Source organism: Microchirus variegatus, assembly GCF_963457635.1.
Source record: "Microchirus variegatus genome assembly, chromosome: 1".
Taxonomy (NCBI): domain Eukaryota; kingdom Metazoa; phylum Chordata; class Actinopteri; order Pleuronectiformes; family Soleidae; genus Microchirus; species Microchirus variegatus.
Genome location: NC_139802.1, coordinates 9,713,355 through 9,734,401, shown reverse-complemented (window position 1 = coordinate 9,734,401; position 21,047 = coordinate 9,713,355). Strand labels below are relative to the sequence as shown.

The 21,047-nt window shown below is 39.6% G+C and overlaps 2 protein-coding genes across 5 annotated transcripts in view; both read right to left on the bottom strand.

Annotated features, from left to right (window-relative positions):
• Positions 1-1,771: 1,771 nt before the first annotated feature.
• Positions 1,772-20,738, bottom strand: LOC310933715 (myelin basic protein-like). The gene is made up of 4 exons (XM_083897266.1): positions 20,472-20,738; positions 10,863-10,961; positions 6,317-6,397; positions 1,772-3,290 (listed from the first exon to the last, which is right to left on the bottom strand). The coding sequence occupies exons 1-4, from the start codon at positions 20,589-20,591 to the stop codon at positions 3,258-3,260; spliced, it is 333 nt and encodes a 110-aa protein (XP_083753392.1). The 5' UTR covers positions 20,592-20,738; the 3' UTR covers positions 1,772-3,257.
• LOC310933688 (myelin basic protein-like) overlaps positions 20,732-21,047 on the bottom strand; it is a gene marked incomplete at its 3' end in the record, with an annotated part of 57,885 nt that continues 57,569 nt past the window's right edge. For all 4 annotated transcript variants that reach the window (XM_083897231.1, XM_083897234.1, XM_083897232.1 and 1 more), the window contains one exon: positions 20,732-21,030. In XM_083897231.1, the coding sequence (XP_083753357.1) occupies positions 20,732-21,030 (299 nt within the window). The remainder of the gene's footprint in view (positions 21,031-21,047) is intronic.

Genomic DNA, 21,047 nt, shown 5'->3' with positions numbered 1-21,047 from the left:
AGAAAACAAGGTAAGGCCTTATCAACCCAGAAACAGAACTTTCTCTGTACGATCTTTATCTGTCTTAAAACAATTTTAGTAAACTGTTTGAAGAAATGTTTTCATCCACATACAAAAATGACTCTAAACGCTGTAGTACACATGCCAGGCCTTTACGTGGCGCTGTAACGCTGCCACGTAGATTTTTATGGAGAAGACGACGTGGAGCGCGCGCATGATGTATGTACGCCGTGTAACAAACTTTTCCTCGAAGCGAACACGTGTTAGTTTGTACACTCACAGAAAGAAAGACATGAAATGAAATAAGTTATTATAAAACAAAGAGACCAAACATTCTCCAAACACATGAAGGAAACGATGACAACGAATATAACGACTGCGGCCCAGGGCTCCCAAAACACTGGTTCCGTGTAGATAAAAAGCCCAAACTTTTGCAGATTCTGCCCGAACTTGTTCTCGCGTGTACAGACTTCCCCAAGTCCTGAGAGAAAGTTCGCACAGACGACTGATTTAACGCTCGTCGCGCTGCAAATAACTGCACTGCTGTCACTGCTTCAAAAGCAACACAGCATAGATTTGTTTCATAGGTTTACACTTATTATTGTTTTTTACTTATTTATACTGTATATATATTTTGTCTCAAAATGAATTGTCATTAGCTGTTTGTGACCCATGTGTTTATTTAGTCGCAAAGCAGCGACAGACATGTTTGTGAAGCTTGCCACTGAGGACACTCTTCCTGATTTGAAGCTGCTTGGGCTTTTTTTTTTTTTTTTTGACTGAACATGTATTGTCCGTTTCCTGTAGATATCCCGTCGTTGGTCATTTTGTAAATAGTGTAGTTAGATTGCATATATTTTCTGACGAGCCGCCGCGACATAGTTTGTGTGGAATTATGTAACGTTGCATTTATTATTAAGCAAAGCTAATGTACAGACAATAAGCTGTTCTTTTTTTCCTCCCTGTCTTTTTTGTGGCTGTTTTTTTTTCTATTGTCTATAATAAATTATGAAAAGTAATTAAACTAATTTTTCTACCAATTTAAACTGAACAATATCCTGCTGTGTATGATATCGTGTTATGATTATTTAAAGGGAATTGTATCCTGCATTTCACCTTGGATTTGCTATAGCTGAGTGGGATGGAGGGAGTTCCCCAAGCCAGATATATTAGAATTTACAATATTATATGAATCTTATTCATCTAATTCTAATTTTAACTTGGTGTTTTATCAGGTTTTCTTAACAAATGTAAGAGTTACTGTCCTCAACTTATAAAGCCAGAGTTTCTTTCTTTCTTTCTTTCTTTCATTTTCACTGGAAACAATGGGACTTCAGAACAGGGACAGAAGGCTTGCAGCCCCTGTAGCTGCATGTGTTTGTTTGTAAAGGAGAATTACCCACTTGAATTTTTTAGGTCAAAATAATTGCTCCCAAAGGTGCACGGTCGGTGCAGAGCCATCTCACAAGGTTTTGCTTGAACGGAGTTAAAGGGCCAGCTCTAACACTCAGGTTTCATCTCTGTCTCTGTGCAATTACACTGAGCTTGAGTGGGGCTCCATTTTTCCCCCCCAGTCACGAATCGCCCAGAAAAAGCACTGTAAATGATGATAACCCATTGAGTTTATTTTTTTTAAAGAAACTTTTGTCAATACTCTTGTCTGCTGTGCTGTGCTACATCAATGTTTTTATGATGCTAATGTGTTGTTGGTCATGCTCATGTTATGACAAGACACACACTTCACAAGGCAGAAAAAGAAGATTTGGTTTTATCATTTTTATTTATTTTTTTATTCTCAGTTAAGTGGTTGGTCATGTTTTTATTACACATGCTATAATGGGGAGCGTCTTTACATTCATTCTGTGGATCCATTCAGGGGGAGAAGAAAATCGACACAACGCAGCACTCAAGAGGCTCAAGCACACTCAAGACAGTAGGAGAAAATGGACACCACAACATCACACACACACACACACACTGGCTTTTAGAAGATGGATGTTTGGATTGTTTAGTGCTGAACTTTTTTTTTATTCGGAAAAACTTTCAACCTGCACATTCTCAAATAACACCTTATAACGTGTCAGTACAAAGTTAGTTACAGAGCACCTTTTTGAAATTGTGTTGTTTGTTCCATTATCCACAATATGGAGACACAGCGCATTATTTTTGGTGATTCAGGAGGCAAAGGCTCTTGGCACTGAGTTTTTTTTTTGTGAATTCCATTGACACTGAGTGTGCTGTGCATAAGAGAAGCAGTGAAGACAAAGAAAACTACACGAAAGCACAGATGGAAGGTCTGAATATGGCACCGTGCTTCAGAAATAGTGGAGAATAGGTCACTACAAAGTAATTTAGTTCTCTATATAGAAAAGAAAATTAGTGTATGCCATTATCTCATGACTGAAAGAAGAACTCATTCTTTAGAGATGACAAATTTACTCAATGGCTATCGCGGAATAGTCATTCAGAAAGTTTAGAATCTAACCACAAAACCCACAGCCAGCCTTAATGACATAGAACAACGTGACATTCATGACGAGACACTTAAGTACACCTGAGACACAGAAGGTTGAATGAAAACACACAAAACGGCCACAATGGCTCTCAAAATGTAAAGTCTGTTAAATAGATTATAAAAAAAACAAAAGTCAATCACAGGTTTATGTTGGAGAACATTTGAGGGAACAACGACAGACAACGCGACGAGACAGAAAATCGCTCTTAATTAAAACGGAAACAAAACCCGGTCTTTTCAACCAGTCGGCAAATGGCAACAACGGGCAAGTCAGTCGGACTTGCACCGGCCCCGAACCTTCAGCTGTGCCCGGGTGTGCTCCAGTTCAGCCACCTTATGTTAGGAAAACCAAAACGTTTAAGACGTATACAGAAACTCAAGCACACAGTATCATGGCAGGTCATTCAGGCTACACATGTGAGCGGCTTCAGGGTCAACTTCAGCAAACAGTACACACTAGTGGTGATGACAGTGCAGACTACTCAGTGCAAGGCATGCAACAGAAAGAGGGTGAGGGTGAGGGGGGGGGGCAACAGATTGTGTCACTATCTACCAGCCAAAGGGGGTGACAGGAGAGGGGAGGGATTTAGCAATTAAAGTGTTATCAGAGATGGACCGGGAATCGAGTGTGAGGTTTCCTCCTCCTCGTTTGTTTTCTTTTGTTTTTTTTCTCCCCACTTTAGTCTCATGTTCTTGAACTTCTCCCCTTAAAGCTGTTGGACTGGGATGTAGAGAGGGGACCTCAGCGTTTGCCTGGAGAAGAGCTCCTACTTCCCTGTAATGACAGAAGAGACACACAGATGTGATGAACGTGTGCAGACGGCAGCCCTGCAGGTCCTGCTCAGGTATTAAAATGACCACTCTCATGTTGTTTCAGTGTCGCACAATCCACTCGATATGTAATGATGGTCTTCTCCTCAGTGAAACAGCTCCGTCTGAGGGCTTTGCCGACACTTAAACAAGAAGCACTGTGAATTAAATATAATCGTAGCCAATAATGTCTTGTCAGCTAAATATATGGTGTTTTTTGCCGTTTTTGATGATGGTGATTATGAGTTGTTAGACATTTGACAGCATTAGCTGTCTGGCATTTCTCATGTGTAATATACTTTTTAGCCTTTAACACTGAAAAGTCAGAGTGGTCCTGTCATGTGAGAGATAGGCAGGTTAGTATCACTGTGCATGTGCAGAGTACTATTCAGGAGAAAGAAATGGAATTGTAAGAAATGATTGAATATATGAAGTATTCAATCATACTTCTAGTGAGTGAATGAGTTTTGCACATTTTTTTTGTACTAGTTATGGATTAAATACAACATACTTTTTTATAGTACCAAAAAGTACAACTTTTGAGTGTTTTTTTGATAAATTTTCCATCCTATGAGTTTCCTAAGTGCAGAATATTGTTTATATTACATCAACTTCACTATATTGGTGCATAAATAATCATAACTGAAGTGAGACTCTCTCTCCACCAATATATATGGAGTGAGTATGAATAAATACGAGTGTAACTTCAGCCTCTCGCAGGGAAAAATAACTGATGTTTGTTCATAAAGTTCCAAAGCAGATGTTCTCGTGTTTATCACAAAGCCGTCTTTACAAGCTACGCTGAACTTTTCCCTTCTCTCTCTCGCTCTCTGGAGGAAGATTATACAAATGAGACAAATCTTTACGGATCGCTCGAGAGGATAATCCATATTGTCAGAAGCCTTTTACTCTGCCTCGTAGAGCGAAGGCCAATGATTTGCGCTATTGTTCTAAGCTATTTTCGATGAAATCCGCTATCTGTCATGAAATAGAAAAAAAACCAACTCTGATTTACAGCAAGTGCACTGAGATTTAAATCTGGAACTGGAAGCAGACGCTGAATAGGAACTAAGCGCGAAAACATTAATTAAAACTGAATGTGGCTTTGTGCTCATTTCCATTTTTCACAGCGATGCCATTCATGCAGAAGAAACTGGAGGTACGATGCCATGGCACTGAGGCGTGTGTTAATTAGTCGTATCACACAGTTTAGACAGCAGCGACTCCGAAGTTGTTGATCTCCAGAGCCGTTTTCTTTTTTTCTTTTTTTTTTTTTTCATTCCTGCTGATTACAGTGAAAACAGATGAGGATGCAGCCTCAGGGAAATGTGGCTTTATGTCCACATCCACTTGTTACTGAACCAGTCAAATCCTAAGTAACAGTGAGAGAGGCAAGCTAAGTTATAATGAAGAGGGAGAACAGCCGGAGCATGACGTGCACAGTATGGAAGCAAATTAACAAACGAGGACGTTGAAGGCTGAGATTTTCTGCAGAGGTGTAAGCGTCAATGTAGACGTCACTGGTAAAAGATGATGATGATGGAACACAAAAAAACTAAAGAAAAGACTGCCTTCATTTATACATAAAAAAAGAGTAACACTTCAGAGTAAATATTCCCTATAGAATAGAATAGAATAGAATGCCTTTATTGTCATTATACAAGTTGTACAACGAGATTTACTTTGTACAACGAGATTTACTTAAATATATAATCATATATTATCATGCAGATGCACCCACAGCACAGCACCTGGATTTACCCATGAAGATGCATCTCACTTCCTTACCGTGCATCATTTTGTGTATTTTCCTGCTTTCTAATTTTTATCAAATTAATGCAAGGATGCTAAAACGAATTTTTTACAATTATCATTAAAAAATCATTAAGAAAAATATTGATTATAGCAGCTCTCATTAGATCATAAACATTTCAAACCTTCATATAATGAATTAGTATTTACTAACTAGTATATTTAAATATTTTCCATAGAGCCACCAGCTATATTTTTGTTATTATTTCCTTTTCCTTTTTTTTGCTATCGTTTTTATATAAATGTGCGACTGAAACAACCTCCATTTATATTGTACTTGTAAAAAAAAAATGGTTCTCCTCTGAGGACAAGCCGAAGAACCTTATATGATTCTAATTAGCACTTTTATTTCTAAGAGTGTACAATCTTTGAAATAAGGGTTCCAAAGTTGTCCTTCTACAAGGGCTGAGGTTCTACCTGGAACCATTTGCTTCTGAAAAACCCTTTTTTCCGAAGAAAAGGTTTTTCAAGGGTTCTTGGTGACACTAATGGTTCCAGTAAGAACCATTTTTGATCCAGAGAACCCTTTAAAGCCCCTTTCCCAAATAAAGGGTTCTTGGTGGAACCCTCCAAAAGGGTTCCAGGTGGAACCTTTATAAAAAGGTTCTACCTGGAGCCGAGAAAAAGCCAAAGAACCTCATATGGTTCTACTTAGCGCTTTTATTTCTCAGAGTGTAGCGTTTGTGTGCATCAGGTGCATGACAAGTGATGGATGGTATGACATGGTTATATTATACATTGTGCATAAGCAGAGGCTTCCCTGTGAAGCTGCAGTTACCATACGTTAGCTTTAGCACTCCGTCTGCATCAGAAGTGGATCTACCGTCCACGGCACGGTTCTAAAAGTTCACCGCGTGCACCGCGATCAATCTTGTCTCTAAAAAGCCTCTTATTATTCCGCCGCTGCAGTAGTAATGAGATTAGGATGTCTTCTGAGCATATCAGTGTTGAGCGAATGTGAAGTGAGTTCAACTCAACTCCGGCTCCATCGGGTATCAATTACTCACTCTGCTGTTGATATCATCACTGAGGCAGGGAAAAAAAACGGGCAAGAAAAGTGATTAATGAAAAATCACATTTTCAACACAATTACATTGATAAGGAGCGTGGAGAGAAACCGTGTGAGGAATAACTTAGAAAAACGTCTGTCAAGGAGGGTTTTTTTTTTTTTCTCCTCACCATTTTGAAGATCCTAGTCAGGGAGCCTTTGCCGTCCCCTGCGCTGGTCTTCTTGGCTTTAGACTGTGACTTCTGGTCGCCCTGCCGGAGATGAAGAGGAAGTCAGTGTGCTGAAATAGTTGCCAAGAGACTCAGATGTGATTCTCAGCTTATTTGGCTACAGTGAAATAGTAAAAATATATTATCCCCCCTTCTCCAGGATGTATAAAAAACATAGCATCACTTCCAGTGCAGTTTTCACAGTATAATTGTCTATTTTCTATTGTCGGCATGAATTATGCATGAGCAAGAAAAGCTGTAAAGCAGCAAAGCTTGGGGTGAAAGGGCAATGTTTCCTGTGGTCTCTCTGAAAACTCTCCCTTGTGACCTCGTCGACATTCAATCTCTTAAAGTAAATTGAGTCTTTGACGACTGCGATGCCTGTTGTGTCTTTGCAACATTTACCTCTTCACGGCGGACTCAATTAAGTCAAATACATGTTATTTTGGTATTTCTTGTCACAGCTGTGGACAGTGTGAAAGATAGAGAAATATAGGGCAGCGATCTGTTTTGAAGAGCACTTAGGGACTGTATGAATTTCATCGCAGCACAAATGTTGGTGTTAGGTTTTTACTTTATGATAAGACGGTCATTCCGAGCATCATTAATGGTGTCTTTACACTATCCCAGCATTGAAACGCTCAAATCTTCAGTTTTTGAACAGTGCTGACTTTAGTGTTGTGTCGGTCATGAGTGATTCGTTTGAAAGAACGAATCAGCTGACTGGGATCACTTCATGAACTGATTCGTTCGACCCGCGGCGCGAACGTACTGCACTCAGGGAGGACATGAGTCACGTAGCAGGACACTGGGCTCCTGCTAAGCACTGAACGATTCGGTGAATCTTTTGAATCATTCTAATGAACTGATTCAAGTGATTCAGTACACTCAAATGAACTGCCGATCCCATCACTAGCTGACTTTTCTTTCTGTGCTTCTAGTTTAGTTTGAAAGGGCAAAACACAGAGACCTTTAAAACCCAAACACAGTGACGTGCATTTGCTTTCCGATTGTTTATTACCGACCATGACTCAACTATCAGTCGTGAGTGTCGAGCTCTATAAACACTTATGTTTGGCTGGGGGGGAGGAGGGGGGGTGAATGGATAAAATCTCTACTCAGTTTTACTGTTTACTTTACACACGATCGCAGTTTTACAATAGAATGTGTAACTTTCTATCAACCAAATCTGATCATTTTGTTATCTTCTTTCTTTCACATGAGCAGTATCCTCCTGTCGCCATTTTACCTTTTACATCTCGCCGCGTTGCTACGATACAAAGGACTCGCAGTGAATCGGACGACCAATTAAAAGTGCCCATTTTCTGTTGGATAGTAATGACTGACAGACAGATCGATAAAATCGAAGTAAAGCGAAACTTAAGGGACAGGAAATGACATCAGCCACAGAAGCTACTGGGAGCTAACAGCAGTTAGCATTTGGAAAAGTAATCATTTGCACTCTAGCAGACACATTGCCGTCATATATAACATGTATCCACTGGACAGATAAATCCTCTGAGGCTGGAAGTTTGTGTAGAACTCTGTGCTGCACTGTGGAGCCAAGAATAGAACTTTTCGCAGACTTCAGGGGCTTCCGGTTTTCGGATACCGTTGCCCTCGCCAGCACTCTTGCGTGTTTTACGGACAAAGCGGAGCTCCGCGAGACGACAATTCCAGGAATTTTGCACATTGTGACGTCCCTGTAAGCGGGGGAAGTCAACATCGCGTGTTTCATCTCCTGTACTTAGACTGAGGAGGACCACAAAAACATGAGTGAGTCATCTTTTTTTCACACTTTGCCCACTGATAGGGCCTCCAGAGTCCCAAATATAAGGATTTAAATGATTAAAAAGTTGATTTTGCATAATATGTGCCCCTTTAAGTGAAATATGCAAGAGTTGAAACTAGAAGAGAAAGACAGTATTTTAGTCCTTAAGCCAACCTGTCCTTCTAACCTTTCAACCCCAAACCCTCATCTGTTGCTTCCTGTTTCAAAGTAGGCAAACACACTCTCTCTCACACACACACACACACACGCGCATGCACTTTCACCAGGACCTTAAATTAAGTGTCGCCAAATTAAGCAGAAAGCAGCTTCACCACTTCAACCAGCCACAGAGGAATTTTGAATGGAAACAAGCTTAATGAAGAGTGGAGTAATGCCTGTGTTGTCATGAATACTCAATATGCACATGTGACACGGACGAGTCGGGCGGCAAAAAGAGACAAAAAAATGGGGCATGGTCTGCTTGAAAATGGACTTGAGTTATCAGTGATGTATGGCAAGATTACAACGGCTTAAAAAGGCTGATGGTGAAGAAATAAAAAAAAAAAGTGAGACCTCACTTGCCCTTTTGCGCGAGTTTAATTAGGCATGTTAACCTCTGTTTTTTTCTTAGTTTCAAACCACCTACCAGGCCCATCTTGGCTGCTAGTCCTCTCCACTGGATGTGCAGAGAGAGACAAGTGGAGATAAGTTAAAAAGAGAGACAGAAGAAGAAGGAACGTGTGTCTTACTCGGCGCGAAAGGCAGTATGGGAAGAGGAGAGGAGGCAGACGGGAGGATCCATCCAGGGAGGGAGAGGTCACAGGGGGGCAGGAGCAGATGAGGAACAGAGGAAGGAGGGAGGAGGGCAGACATGTGAGGGAAGAGAGAGAGAAGGAGAAGCAAGGCACACGCTCACGTGACATTCAGCATTAATATAAATGTATGTAAGTATAAACCTGTACATTTAGACAGTGGGAACAGCGCAGGTGTACGCAATCGTAATTAAGGACGGGAGCGTTCCATTTAGCTTCCTCAGTTTCAGTGTGACAGCGACCCAGGGTGCACACTGAAACTGAGGAAGCTAAATGGAACGCGTCCTGACATCGTCACTACAATCTGGAGCACCTGGCGTCCAGTCACAGCCGGGACGGTTAGGCACGAGGACAGATACTACGACTTTAGCGTCTGTGTAACTAAGGTATGGAAGCCCGTTTCCACCTCGTAATTTTGAGATTTAAAGTCATCATTTTGAGATTTTAAATTATAATTATGAGATTAAAAATCGTAATTTTGAGATTTTAAATTGAAATTATGAGATAAAACATTGAAATTATGAGATAAAACATTGAAATTATGAGATAAAACATTGAAATTATGAGATAAAACATTGAAATTATGAGATAAAAAGTCATAATTGTGAGATAGTAAGTCAAAATTATGAGATAAAAAGTCAAAATGATGTATCTCATTATTATGAGATAGAAACTCGTAATTATGAGATTAAAAGTTTTGAATTTTTTGGTTGGTATTATAGCCTGCCCTGACCTCCCATCACTTCCTTCCAGTTCCAAACTGTTGCCGGAGTTTTATCATAATTTGGACCTTTTATCTCATAATTATGACTTTGTATCTCATAATTTTGAACCTTTATCTCATAATTTCGACTTTTTATCTCATAATTTTGACTTTGTATCTCATAATTTCGACTTTTGATCTCATAATTTCGACTTCTGATCTCAAAATTATGACTTTGTATCGCATAATTTTGACTTTTTATCTCAAAATTAAGCTTTTTTATCTCATAATTTCGACTTTGTATCTCATAATTATGACTTTTTATCTCATAATTTCGAATTCTTATCTCATAATTTTGACTTCTTATCTCATAATTATGACTTAAGGACACAGTTTAAGTGTGATCGTTTACAATACTACGACTTTGCTGGTAACTTGTAATACACGATAGAGCTCAGATTGTCAATATTTGATGCCTGCATTCTGAAATTTCTGGTGCTCCTGCATCTCAAATCTCAAATCAATACACCAGTATTTTCTATTTTTCGTCCTCTTGAGTAACTGCATATTATATCTTCTCTTTGGGTGTTGTTGTTTTTTCTTTGTCTTCTTCAACAGTTCCACATCTCCCTTTGGTCATGTGTTTCCCTTTGTTTTTTTTTACACAGCGCATTAATCTTCTTCTTCTTGATTTAAAGGGCTAAGAATCTACTGGAAGGGATTGTGAAATGGAGAATACCATTGTGTGTGAATGGCCATGTCTGCACAATAGGAACAAGTGTACTTAATTGTACATGGAAGGTAATGGAGGAACCTTGGATATAACGGGAAATGATTACATGCTGTTTCTTTAGGCGATGAAGGAACATACAGTAATTACTTTAATTGTTTTCTTCATAGGAGAACAACAACATTCTATTATCTATTTATAACTGGCGATGCATCCTAATTTCTTCAAAAGAGACAGTTGCAAAGCAGACTCACCCTGGACTTAGGAGGGGCAGGGGACACCTGAAGAAGAGTTAATAAGAGAAAGGGTATAAAAGGTTTAAAAAGACTTAGTGAGCAGCCAGAGAGGGAAAAAAGTGCAGTGAAAGAGACAAATATAGCAGTAAAAGATGCCGCTAACATACAAAAAAAGAGAGAAGAAGATAACCTCGGATAGTGCGAGAGTGCTTAAGAGATGCACAGTATTGTCTGTTCATGCTGAGGGTTACTCACGATCGTGCGGAAGAAGTGGACCACGGCGTTCTCTGCTCCACGCTTACGTGGGGAAGTGGCAGTTTTCTGAGGGGCTGGAGAGAGACCTCTGAAAGATCCCTGGAAAGGAAACGAAAGATAAAGAAAGGAGAGGGTATTTAATGCAAAAGCTTTAAGTCTTCTATTCCTTAATAATAAATGTGATCATAGTCATTGCTTAGTACTCTTATATAAAGTTAAACATGCATTACAGTAATCTCCTGTTTTACATATTGTCCTGATCCTTGTCCTACTACTTTCCCGCTCAGTGAGAAGAAGTGAATGAGACGAGAAACAGCAGCAATTTCAATAATATAATACTATATATATATATATATATATATATATATATATGAACACAGTACTGTGCAGAAGTCTTAGGCCACCATTAGATTTGTTGTTTTAGCAATGCTATAACAACAATAGAGGATAATATTTCACTTTACTGGAACACATCCAGAAAATATGTATGTAGTTTTTTGTTTAAGAAAAAAGCAAAAGCAAAAAAACATCCTCTACAGGTGTCAAGTATTGAGTATGATGTACACAGCGTTGTTAATACTGGAGTGGAACCTTAAGTCGCATCACTTCACTGTATATATAAATGTACATTAAATGAATATATACTGTAAATCAGACATTTTAATGTTGGTAGTTTTTATATCCATGCTCCATCATAATACAGCTGAGGAAACAGTTACTTCTCTATCTTACAGGTGGGAACTCCTGATTTATTCCATCATTCACACCTTATTAATCTTTGTGCCAAACTGGCAAACACCATTTGCTCTGTCAGTCCTCAAAACTAATTAAAAAAACGAGGAGCAAAGGAGTAGTTAAGCGTGTCTAAGGCTTTATCTGCCGAGAAGATGAGTTGTCGCCCGTGCGTGTGAACACATCAATTTAGCTTCAAGTGCATCAGAATTCGACTTCATGAAAGACCCCGCGACACGACGAGAGCGCGTCGATATCCTCTGTTTTCTTTTGTTTTTATGCCTGAAACGAAACTCGAGTGCATCAAAAAAAAAAAATAATAATAATAATGACGTTAGTGAATGAAAACAACACAGGTAAAGAAAAAAATATGTTTAATATCAAATGTCCTGATCCATCCCATCAATATGGTTAGTCTTTTTCATTTTTCTGTGATTCTATTAATGCTGGAGGAAAGTGTGTGTGTGAGGCGGACGCAGAGCCGGTGATGATTCACAGCCATTATTTCACATCAAAGCGCTGTAAGGTAACCATCGGTGCCACCTCCGCTCACACAATATGATCAACATGTGGTGTTACATCACGAGCCACCTTCTCTGTCTTTTTTTTTTGTTGAAGGTTTCCAGAAATGGACGGACGAGAGTGAAACCACAGCTTTTATGTTTGAGTGTGGGGTGAGGTGAGGTTTGTTATTACCACGTCCACCAAATGTACACGTGTGTGTGTGTAACAAATGACTACATCCACACTTTCAGTGGAAAAGACTAATATATCCCAGTTTGTCCTGCGTCACTGTGTGTGTCACATGTGTGTTACATACAGTGCATGTGTCTAATGGATGCAGGTACAGGTAGAGAAATTGCCCCCCCCCCCCCCCCCCGTGCTACTGTGCCTTTCTGTTTGAGTGGAAAGAGGAAAAGAGGAAGAGACGGGAGAAGAAACAGGAGATCAAATAAAGCAGTATGAATTCAGGCACTGGTATAGTCTCAATTTCAGCCATGGTTGTTGTGCCTTTGATGTGAATGAGTCTGTATTTGCTCTCCTCTGCTTCTTCAAAACATGTTTTTCATTTAAAAAAAGACAACAACAAAAAACGCTAAAAAGAAAGGAACTAACCAGCATATGAGGATGGATCATTTCACTCGGCTTAAACCAAATGGAAAGGGAAGATTATGCAGATGAGGTTTTTCCAATAGTTTGTGGTTCGCCCTCACCTCAACTGTGATTTTTTTTAACTTTCACATCTTGACCTGTGGCATCTGTGAGACATGTTTTGCCAAAATCTGAGCTGTGTCTAAATTTATTTTTTTTGTTGTACCACCGTTGTCGTCATCATTCAAGTGTAGAAGCGTCTTCCTGAACTTTCCTTTCAGTGGAAAAGAGGATTTCACAGTCATTGATTCTTGTCTGCAGAGAAACAGGCTCTGGTGTGTTTGTAAGATCTGTAACACACACACACACACAAACACACAGACAGACTGTACATACATACTATAGACGTGTAGATCAGTTGGCGTCAATGTGTCGTCCCTTCAGGAACAGCTGTGACTTGGTCTTTTCTCGTCTTATTTTTGTTTAACAAGAAACATGAATTTGCAGCAGAGGGAATTAGGGGATTCAAACTGGATAAAGGTGCACTGTAATGTATTTATTTATTCTATAATGCTAATGAGAGGGAAAAAAAGCACGGAAGAGTATTAGGGCCACATGAAAAAATGTTTTTGGAAAGAAAGTAAAAAAAATAAAAGCATGAATTCTGAAGTTAAAGCCAGAATTCTGAGGAAAAAAGTCAGAATTCTGAGATTAAAGTTAAAATAGAATTCTAAGGAAAAAGGTAAGAATTCTAAAGAAAATAGTAAGAATACTAGTGAAAAAAGTCAGAATTCTAAGGAAAAAAAGTCAGAATAATAAGGAAAAAGTCAGAATTCTAAATAAAATAGTCAGATTTCTGAGATTTGAGATATTCTGAGATATTTAAAAACAATTCCAACTTTAATCTCAGAATTGTATCTTTTTTTCCTTAGAATTCAGATTTTTTCATGAGAATTCTAAGGAAAAAAGACACAATTCTGAGATTAAAGTTGGAAATGTTTTTAAATTTGGCTCAAATACTCTTCCATACAAAAGAACATTTTATACTGGATAATAATAATAATAATAAAGGACTGTACTATTGTTTTCCTCCTTCCTTTAAACAGTTATACACTGATAATGATATTAATGACGCCAAAACAAAATGCCCGTTGATGGTCCAGTGTGAAATAATTAGTGACATCTAATGGTGAGACTGCAACACTGTGGCCTTCACATTCTAGAGAGGATGCTGTTTTCAAGTCCATATAAAAGGTGTATTCTGTAGATTATGTGTATCAACAGTATATTCTGGTTCTGTCAATACCTTGATTATTATATATAGTGATATAGTATAGTTCACCATCAGCTTAGAGGTCAAGTCAATTTAATTTCTCCAGCCCAACGTCACAAACACAGTGTGCCTCGAAGAGCTTTTACATTCTGCGCAGCGAGAGACGCTGACATCGAGTGAGAAGGTGACTCTGCGTTAGATTAACAGCCAAAAACACGAGAGTCGTACCATTCTTCCTTTTACTGTCAGCGAGAGAAAAACAAACATCTCTCCGATCTTTACTTCCACGTGTCAGATGGTGGAAAGGCAAAGGGCGGAGAAATCAGAATCCAGGACACAGATCCTCCTACAACCCTTGTCCTTTGCCCTGAAGCGTATCACAAAGTGCAGGTTAATGATCGCAGTCATCTCCCTTGAGGTTAAAGGTCACAGTCTGGGCACGAGTCTTTTACATTATGAATGGGGATTAATAATAAATCCTTTCACAGGGGAGACGTTTTGGAGCTCGGTCGAGACTTCTTCTTCTTCTTCTTTTTTTTAATCTTTGGGCACCTCCGTGGATCAACACCAGGAGGAAAAAAAAGGGGAAGACGTTTCTTTCACTTAATCAGAGATTTTTAACGTTAATCAAGAACTGAGGTGAGATGTCTGATTTGTGGGAAATGAGATGTGGACGTCTGACTGTGCAGCGCCTCTTTCTCTCCCTCTCTCCCCCCATTGTTAGGAAGCAGGTTTGCAGATTACAGCCTCGCAGCATCGCACTCAAACTGTGACTCTATTCACCTGAGTCGTCATTACAATCTCTTTTCTTTCTTTCTTTCTTTCTTCCTCAGAGGCATGAAAAGAGCGTAATGTGGGCTCCATCGAAGTGTCTGACAAACCTGACAGTGTCTGTGGAGGAATGTTAAAATGGCAGCTGCAGTTCATGCCCAGAGGTTTGTGTCTTCCTACTTCCACCTTTAATCTGTGCTGTGTGTCTTTATGACTGTACAAGAGTTTGTCTTTCTTTTTTCCTTTAACATTAGTGATTTTAAGGTCCAACATGCGTGTGTAAGATTTAGCGAGACTGTAGATTATAACAATTTGAGTTAGTTTTTCTTTCTTTGTTGTCGTACGGCAGTCTTAGCTTCCATCCACTGGCTGCCAGTCTGTTTTCGTATTGATTTTAAACTTTAAGAGCCTTAAAGGGGTCATATTATACCCTATTTCTCCAAGTTAAACTAGTTCCCTGGTGTCCTAATGAACATGTCTGTGACATGCTTTGGTCAAAATACCATCAGGATGAAGCACCACAGCAGTTCAATCACTCTGCCAAAACAGCCCTGTTCAAAACGCTCTGTTTAGTAGTATCTCTTTAGGTCCACCTTAAAAAAAAGTAAAACGAAACTTAAGGGACAAGAAATGACATCAGCCACAGAGGCTTCTGGGAGCTAACAGCAGTTAGCATTTGGAAAAGTGATCATTTGCAGACTCTAGCAGGCACATTGCTGTCATATATAACATGTATCCACTGGACAGATAAATCCTCTGAGGCTGGAAGTTTGTGTAGGACTCTGTGCTGCACTGTGGAGCCAAGAATAGAACTTTTCGCGGACTCCCGGTTTTTGGATACTGTTGCCCTCGCCTGCACTCTTGTGTGTTTTACAGACAAAGCGGAGCTCAGCGAGACAACAATTCCAGGAATTTAGCGCATTGTGACGTCCCAGTGAGCACGGAAGTCAACATCGTGTGTTTTATCTCCTGTACTTAGACTGAGGAGGACCACAAAAACATGAGTGAGTCATCTTTTTTCATACTTTGGCGACTGGTAGGGCCTCCCAAAGAGTCCCAAATATAAGGATTTAAATGATTAAAAAAAAAAAAACCTTATGTGCCCTATAATGTGTTCTGACTAACTGCTGCTGGAGGTTGAGTCTAGAGGTGACAGGGCCTTTGTTGCGGCTTTCTCTGGTCTGGTCTCCCTCCTCTAAATTAGAACCTCCCAGACCCTAGAGACGTTTAAATCCTCCCTTAGAACCCACTTATTCTTCTCTGGCGTTTCATAAATGAGCATGTATGTAACCTGTGTGTACCTGTGTGGTCGACTGCTGTAGTTTTTAAAGGTGCTTTGCAAATAAAGCTGGAGTTGAGCTGAGTTGATAAAAACAGAAACAGGGCAACACAAGATGGCCGACCTCTGTTATAGCGAGGCTCTCTGTAAAGTGCATAAGGCTTAATCTAAGGCTATAAAAAACAAACAGTTGCAAGTAGCAAGTAATATAATGATCTACTCAAAAATGGGAAAAGAGAAACTGAAACTGAGGGTCAGTAAAAAAGGACTTTGAATTAATGTCATTGTTGTTAAATTGTTAAACCATTGTTGCTGCAGGGGGCGCTGTTATTCAGTCAACGTTGCATAGTTTAGCTGCTTCAGCTGCTGGAGCATAAATGACAAATCACAACAAGAAACTATTATGTTGACATTCGCTCACAAAAACCAGCCTCTTAAGATTCACTCGATTAAACATTAGAACACAAGCACATTTCCTCAAACCACAAGTGAAATGTGTTTGACGTAGACTTCTGCACTTTAACTGTCTTTAATGTCATCAGCGTTTCATAAAAAAACACGTTCCTCTTCCGTGAGTGACGGATAAATCGAGAGAAAACATGTCTGCCGTTAATTCTCCGGTGTCAAACATTTGCAGCTTTCCTTCGAAATTAAATTAAAACCAACGTCTCCCCAGACGGTGTTCGCTTTCATTATGTAAAAATCTCCCGTTGCCAGGAAATTAAGATAATCACAAAGTTTTTTGCACCTGAAACAGAAATATATAAACGAGGTTACACAGAGCCGAACTCACAGGAGATTAATTTATCTTATTAATGCAAAAGTATTGGGACGCCTTTTTAAATGATTCACAAGTGGCACAATTTGAGTCCAAATGAATGAGGTTAAATTTTTTACAGGAGTCTCACAGGAAACCTGGTTTGAATCTCTCCGGTTGCCAGTCATGCGTTACTCGACTTTCCATTAAACCGTCGCTAAAATCTCCTTATGTTTTACATAATAAATACGTGACAGAATGAATATTCGCTATTGTGAAAATGATCATTTCATCTTTACATGACGGTGTCTGGTTGTTCCCTGGAGTTTTAGCAGAGCAGTTAACCCGGGATTTTTTATTTTCTTTGCTTTTCTTAACCATAAAAGGCCCAGAAAATGTGCTTTTGCCCATTTTTCCAGAATAGCTTTCAATATCTGGCAGTTATTTACAATTTACTGCATGTTAAAAAAGTGTTTAGAATTCAGAAAAACACTGTAGTTGTACACAGTACACCAGCTTTCGTGTGTTAAATTAGACATTTGAACAGTATAAAACATTAAAAATAATATTTGTTTGACTCTCAAATAATGGAAAGTATTTACAGGCGTTTTTTTTTTTTTCAACTCTCTGGGGACAAAGACGCTGATTCGACCGGCTTCCTGCAACAGTGAAATTACCGTAATAACCACACGTTGGCTTTGACTTGCACCGTTGTCACGTAATTACGGTCATGCAGAGTGCATAGTCTTCGATAGGCTCGGCATTAAAGGGGTTAAAACAACTCGGTGAGCTTTTCAAACACAGAAATGAAAACAACCCAAAAACACAAAAGTCAGTGTTGTTAAAGAGTTTTAATCAAGCGATAATCCAAAAAAAATAAAGAAAGCTTAAAGAACAGGATCAGGTTAGGAAGAGATACAAATGTTATTACAAGTATCCGCTGCAAAGTTGAAAGGCGTTAACAGCGATCAGTGTCGCTGGTTCAAACAAACTCTCTGACTCAATCAGAGACGTCTGAACCTGAGGCGAGCGAGCGATCTGACGGGGGAGTTGTGAAGTACAGCATCACATCATTATTATTTTTGCTTTTCCCCTTTCTGCAAAAGCCTGATTTATAAAGAAAGTAATCACTCCTCCTCCTTTTGCATCATATTATGCCAAATAATGTCTATATATAAGCTAAGTGTGTTCATGCAAACTTAATTTACCCTCCGCTAATCTACCCCCTATAATATGTGAAATCATCGAAAAACCCCGTTAGCATTCAGATGCTGATTCCCTGCAGTTTTTTTTTGTGTGTGTGTCCTGAGACTGAAGCTTGTTTTTTTTCTTTCTTTGTGTCTTCACTTGTTTCATTTTGTGTGTGAATGTTCACTCACAGAGGCGTATGACTATGCCATGCCAGAAAGATAAAAATGAATCTGTTTCACATTATATTTACTTCACTGTAACTTTTTTTTTTTTTTATACCAAGAATCTATAAATTACTTAATTGTAATGTGGAAATTTGACATTTTCTACAATGGGATGTGGTTGTATGTCATAGTAATGTGAAAATATCTCATTCTAAAGTACATGCATGTCGTTATAACATGAAATTTTCTCAGTTATTTTGTGATATTTATAATTTTTTATGTTTCTGGCTTGGCAGCGATATACGCTTCTGTGGGGCTCAGATTTTAAAAAACGTAAATGTAAATCATTTGGACCAAAGGCATTAAAAAAAATAAAATAAAACAAATCACAACACTTACAGTCCAAGTCGTAAAATAATGCAGGTTAACAGAAATAAGCATGCACAAGTGTTACCCATAGGACAGAATCTGCCCCAGTGACGGAAGCAGACGTGAAAGTATATGTACGTGAATAATCTGCAGATCAGAATTTAAGCTAAAAAATAATCAGAATAGTAAAAGAAATGTGTTAACGTAATGATTTTTTTCTTGGAAAGATAAGTGTTTGCAGCAGAAAAGGTTTGTGCAGCTGCGGCTGTCTTCACCATAGGCAACAGAGGTGGGGGCTGAACCTGTCTGTCATTTGACTTGAGATGTTAATTCTCCTCGCGTGAAGGCAAACCCACGGTGAATATATATATATACAGTAGATAAATAGATAAACTCTTGTCATCATCAATATGGAGCGCAATGTACAGGTTTATGGCGATTTAAGGGGGGGGAGGGGGGTCATCAAGCGAATACTGCAGCAGATCGGACGCCAGTGTTTTCACTGTAAAGCTTCACAACTGTCATTTTTCCCTGAACATTTTTCAAAGAGCAGTTTTACAGAAGCGCAACAATTCTATAATCTAATCAGCAAAAAAAAAAAACAGACACTTATGTATCATAAATTCATCCTGAATCGAGACCTTTTCATAGTTTACAGTAAGGCATGGGGAGGGGAAATGCATATTTTCATTCTGTGGAGGGATTTATTTGCTAATATTTTGCGCCGTATGGACAGAAATAGTGGGAGAAAAAAAATAGTCTAGTTCTGTCGTCTACAGATTTGTACCGCAGAGCAACATATTTAGTTGTCCCGACACGCGCTCGACATTTAACGCACGCAACTTTTTTTTGTGGGTGCTGAAAGCTGAAATTCCCGTTTCAGCGCGGCCTGCAGAGGGCGGCGGCGAGAGCATCATCGCAAACTGGGACTGAGCCGAGTGCTGCTGCAGAACCCGACAAAGCCGCAGTCTGGTTCTCCATAGCCATGGCAACCAGTGAATCCCAGTCTAAACTGGAGCACAAACTGATGCCGGGAACACAAACAGAGCTTTAACTACCACAGCAGAGACCAACAAACCAATAAGGTTTGATTTGAAAAATACTAGAAAACTATAATAATGTTAAGCCTCTTCATATTTACTCAAAAAAAGCAGTCCGATAATCGATTGTTTTACAGATTATATAAGTTTGTTCTTATATTAGGATGCATATATTCCCACAGAGGACATGGCAATAAGCTAATATAATGCACATCATATTAAGTTAATACACTTCTTTCTCTTTGATCAGTTATAGCATAAGGTGACGGCTGAACTGTGCAAACTGCAGCAAAGTTACCTCTCTGTTGCGTTGAGTTATCACAGATTGTTTGAAAAGATTTTTTCCCACAGACCAAAGGACCCTAAGAGAGTAACTCTCCAAAGAGCAGCATTAGTGGTCCGTGATCCAAAGAATCAATATTGAATCTTAATGACGTGGTTTTTCTAAAGTTTCCCATCGCTTTTGCAACACCACCACCACCACCATCGTCATCATTTAGGGAAGTACCTGAACTGAAACGCAGCTGTTTTCAAACTCAGCACAAAGATCCACCGTTTCACACCCACAACGGATACAATATTATTGAATTTAATGCTACTCATGTCAGTACCGTTCAAAGTAAAGAAAAAGCAGAACAATACAGAAGTTAACCCTAAATGATTCAACATCACAGCCTCTTCATGTGATTTGAAAAAAAAAAAAAAAATCAAAAACAATAAACCAGATACTGTGAATTGTAGGAGAAAGTCAGACTCAGGTTCACCACTTTAAAAAAACAACAACATTAGAACCACCTCATTTCTATACAACAATTAAGATGCAACACGTTCTCGCTAGATCTACAGAAACAGAAGTTTTAAAAAGTGGTTCTGGAACTGAATGAACTGAGATACTGTACATGAGAAGAGTCACGTTTGTTTTTTCGTCCCTGAATCCTCACCTTGCTCTTCCTCTTCTTATCCCCTCCAAAGAATTTTCCGATCTGATCCAAGAGTCCGGGGGCCTTCTTCCTGCGGCCCAACCCGAAGGCGGCCTGTGCGGAGCTGCTTGCAGATGCCATGGCGGTTGCGGTAGTTGTGGTGGTTTATTCGTACTTGTCAAAATGTGGGCTTCTTGTCTCTCTCTTAAATGAGAGATTGGGCAGAGGAGGGAGAAACGAGAAAAAGAGAGGGGAGGGAGGAAGAAAAAAAAAAAGCTAGCCTAGTCTAGGTCCTGTTCGAGGCTCTCCGACCCGCACTCTGACGCCGCTCCGCTGTGCTCCTGAATGGTCTGCAGCTCGTCCGATTCGGAGGGTCGCTCTTTGAAGGTGTTGTCCTCGCGGCCCGGGGCATCTCGGGAGAAGAGGCGGGCCAGGTGGGGGCGTGGTGTGGCGGCGTCAGGGTCAGCTGTGCTGGCGGGGGTCCAGCCCTGGTGGGGGCCCCCAGCGCCCATGGAGTCAGTCACCGCCGGCTTGTTCGAGACGCAGCCATTGTTCTGGATCGCATCTGCCTCACCCAGTCCTGTGCAGAAACAACAA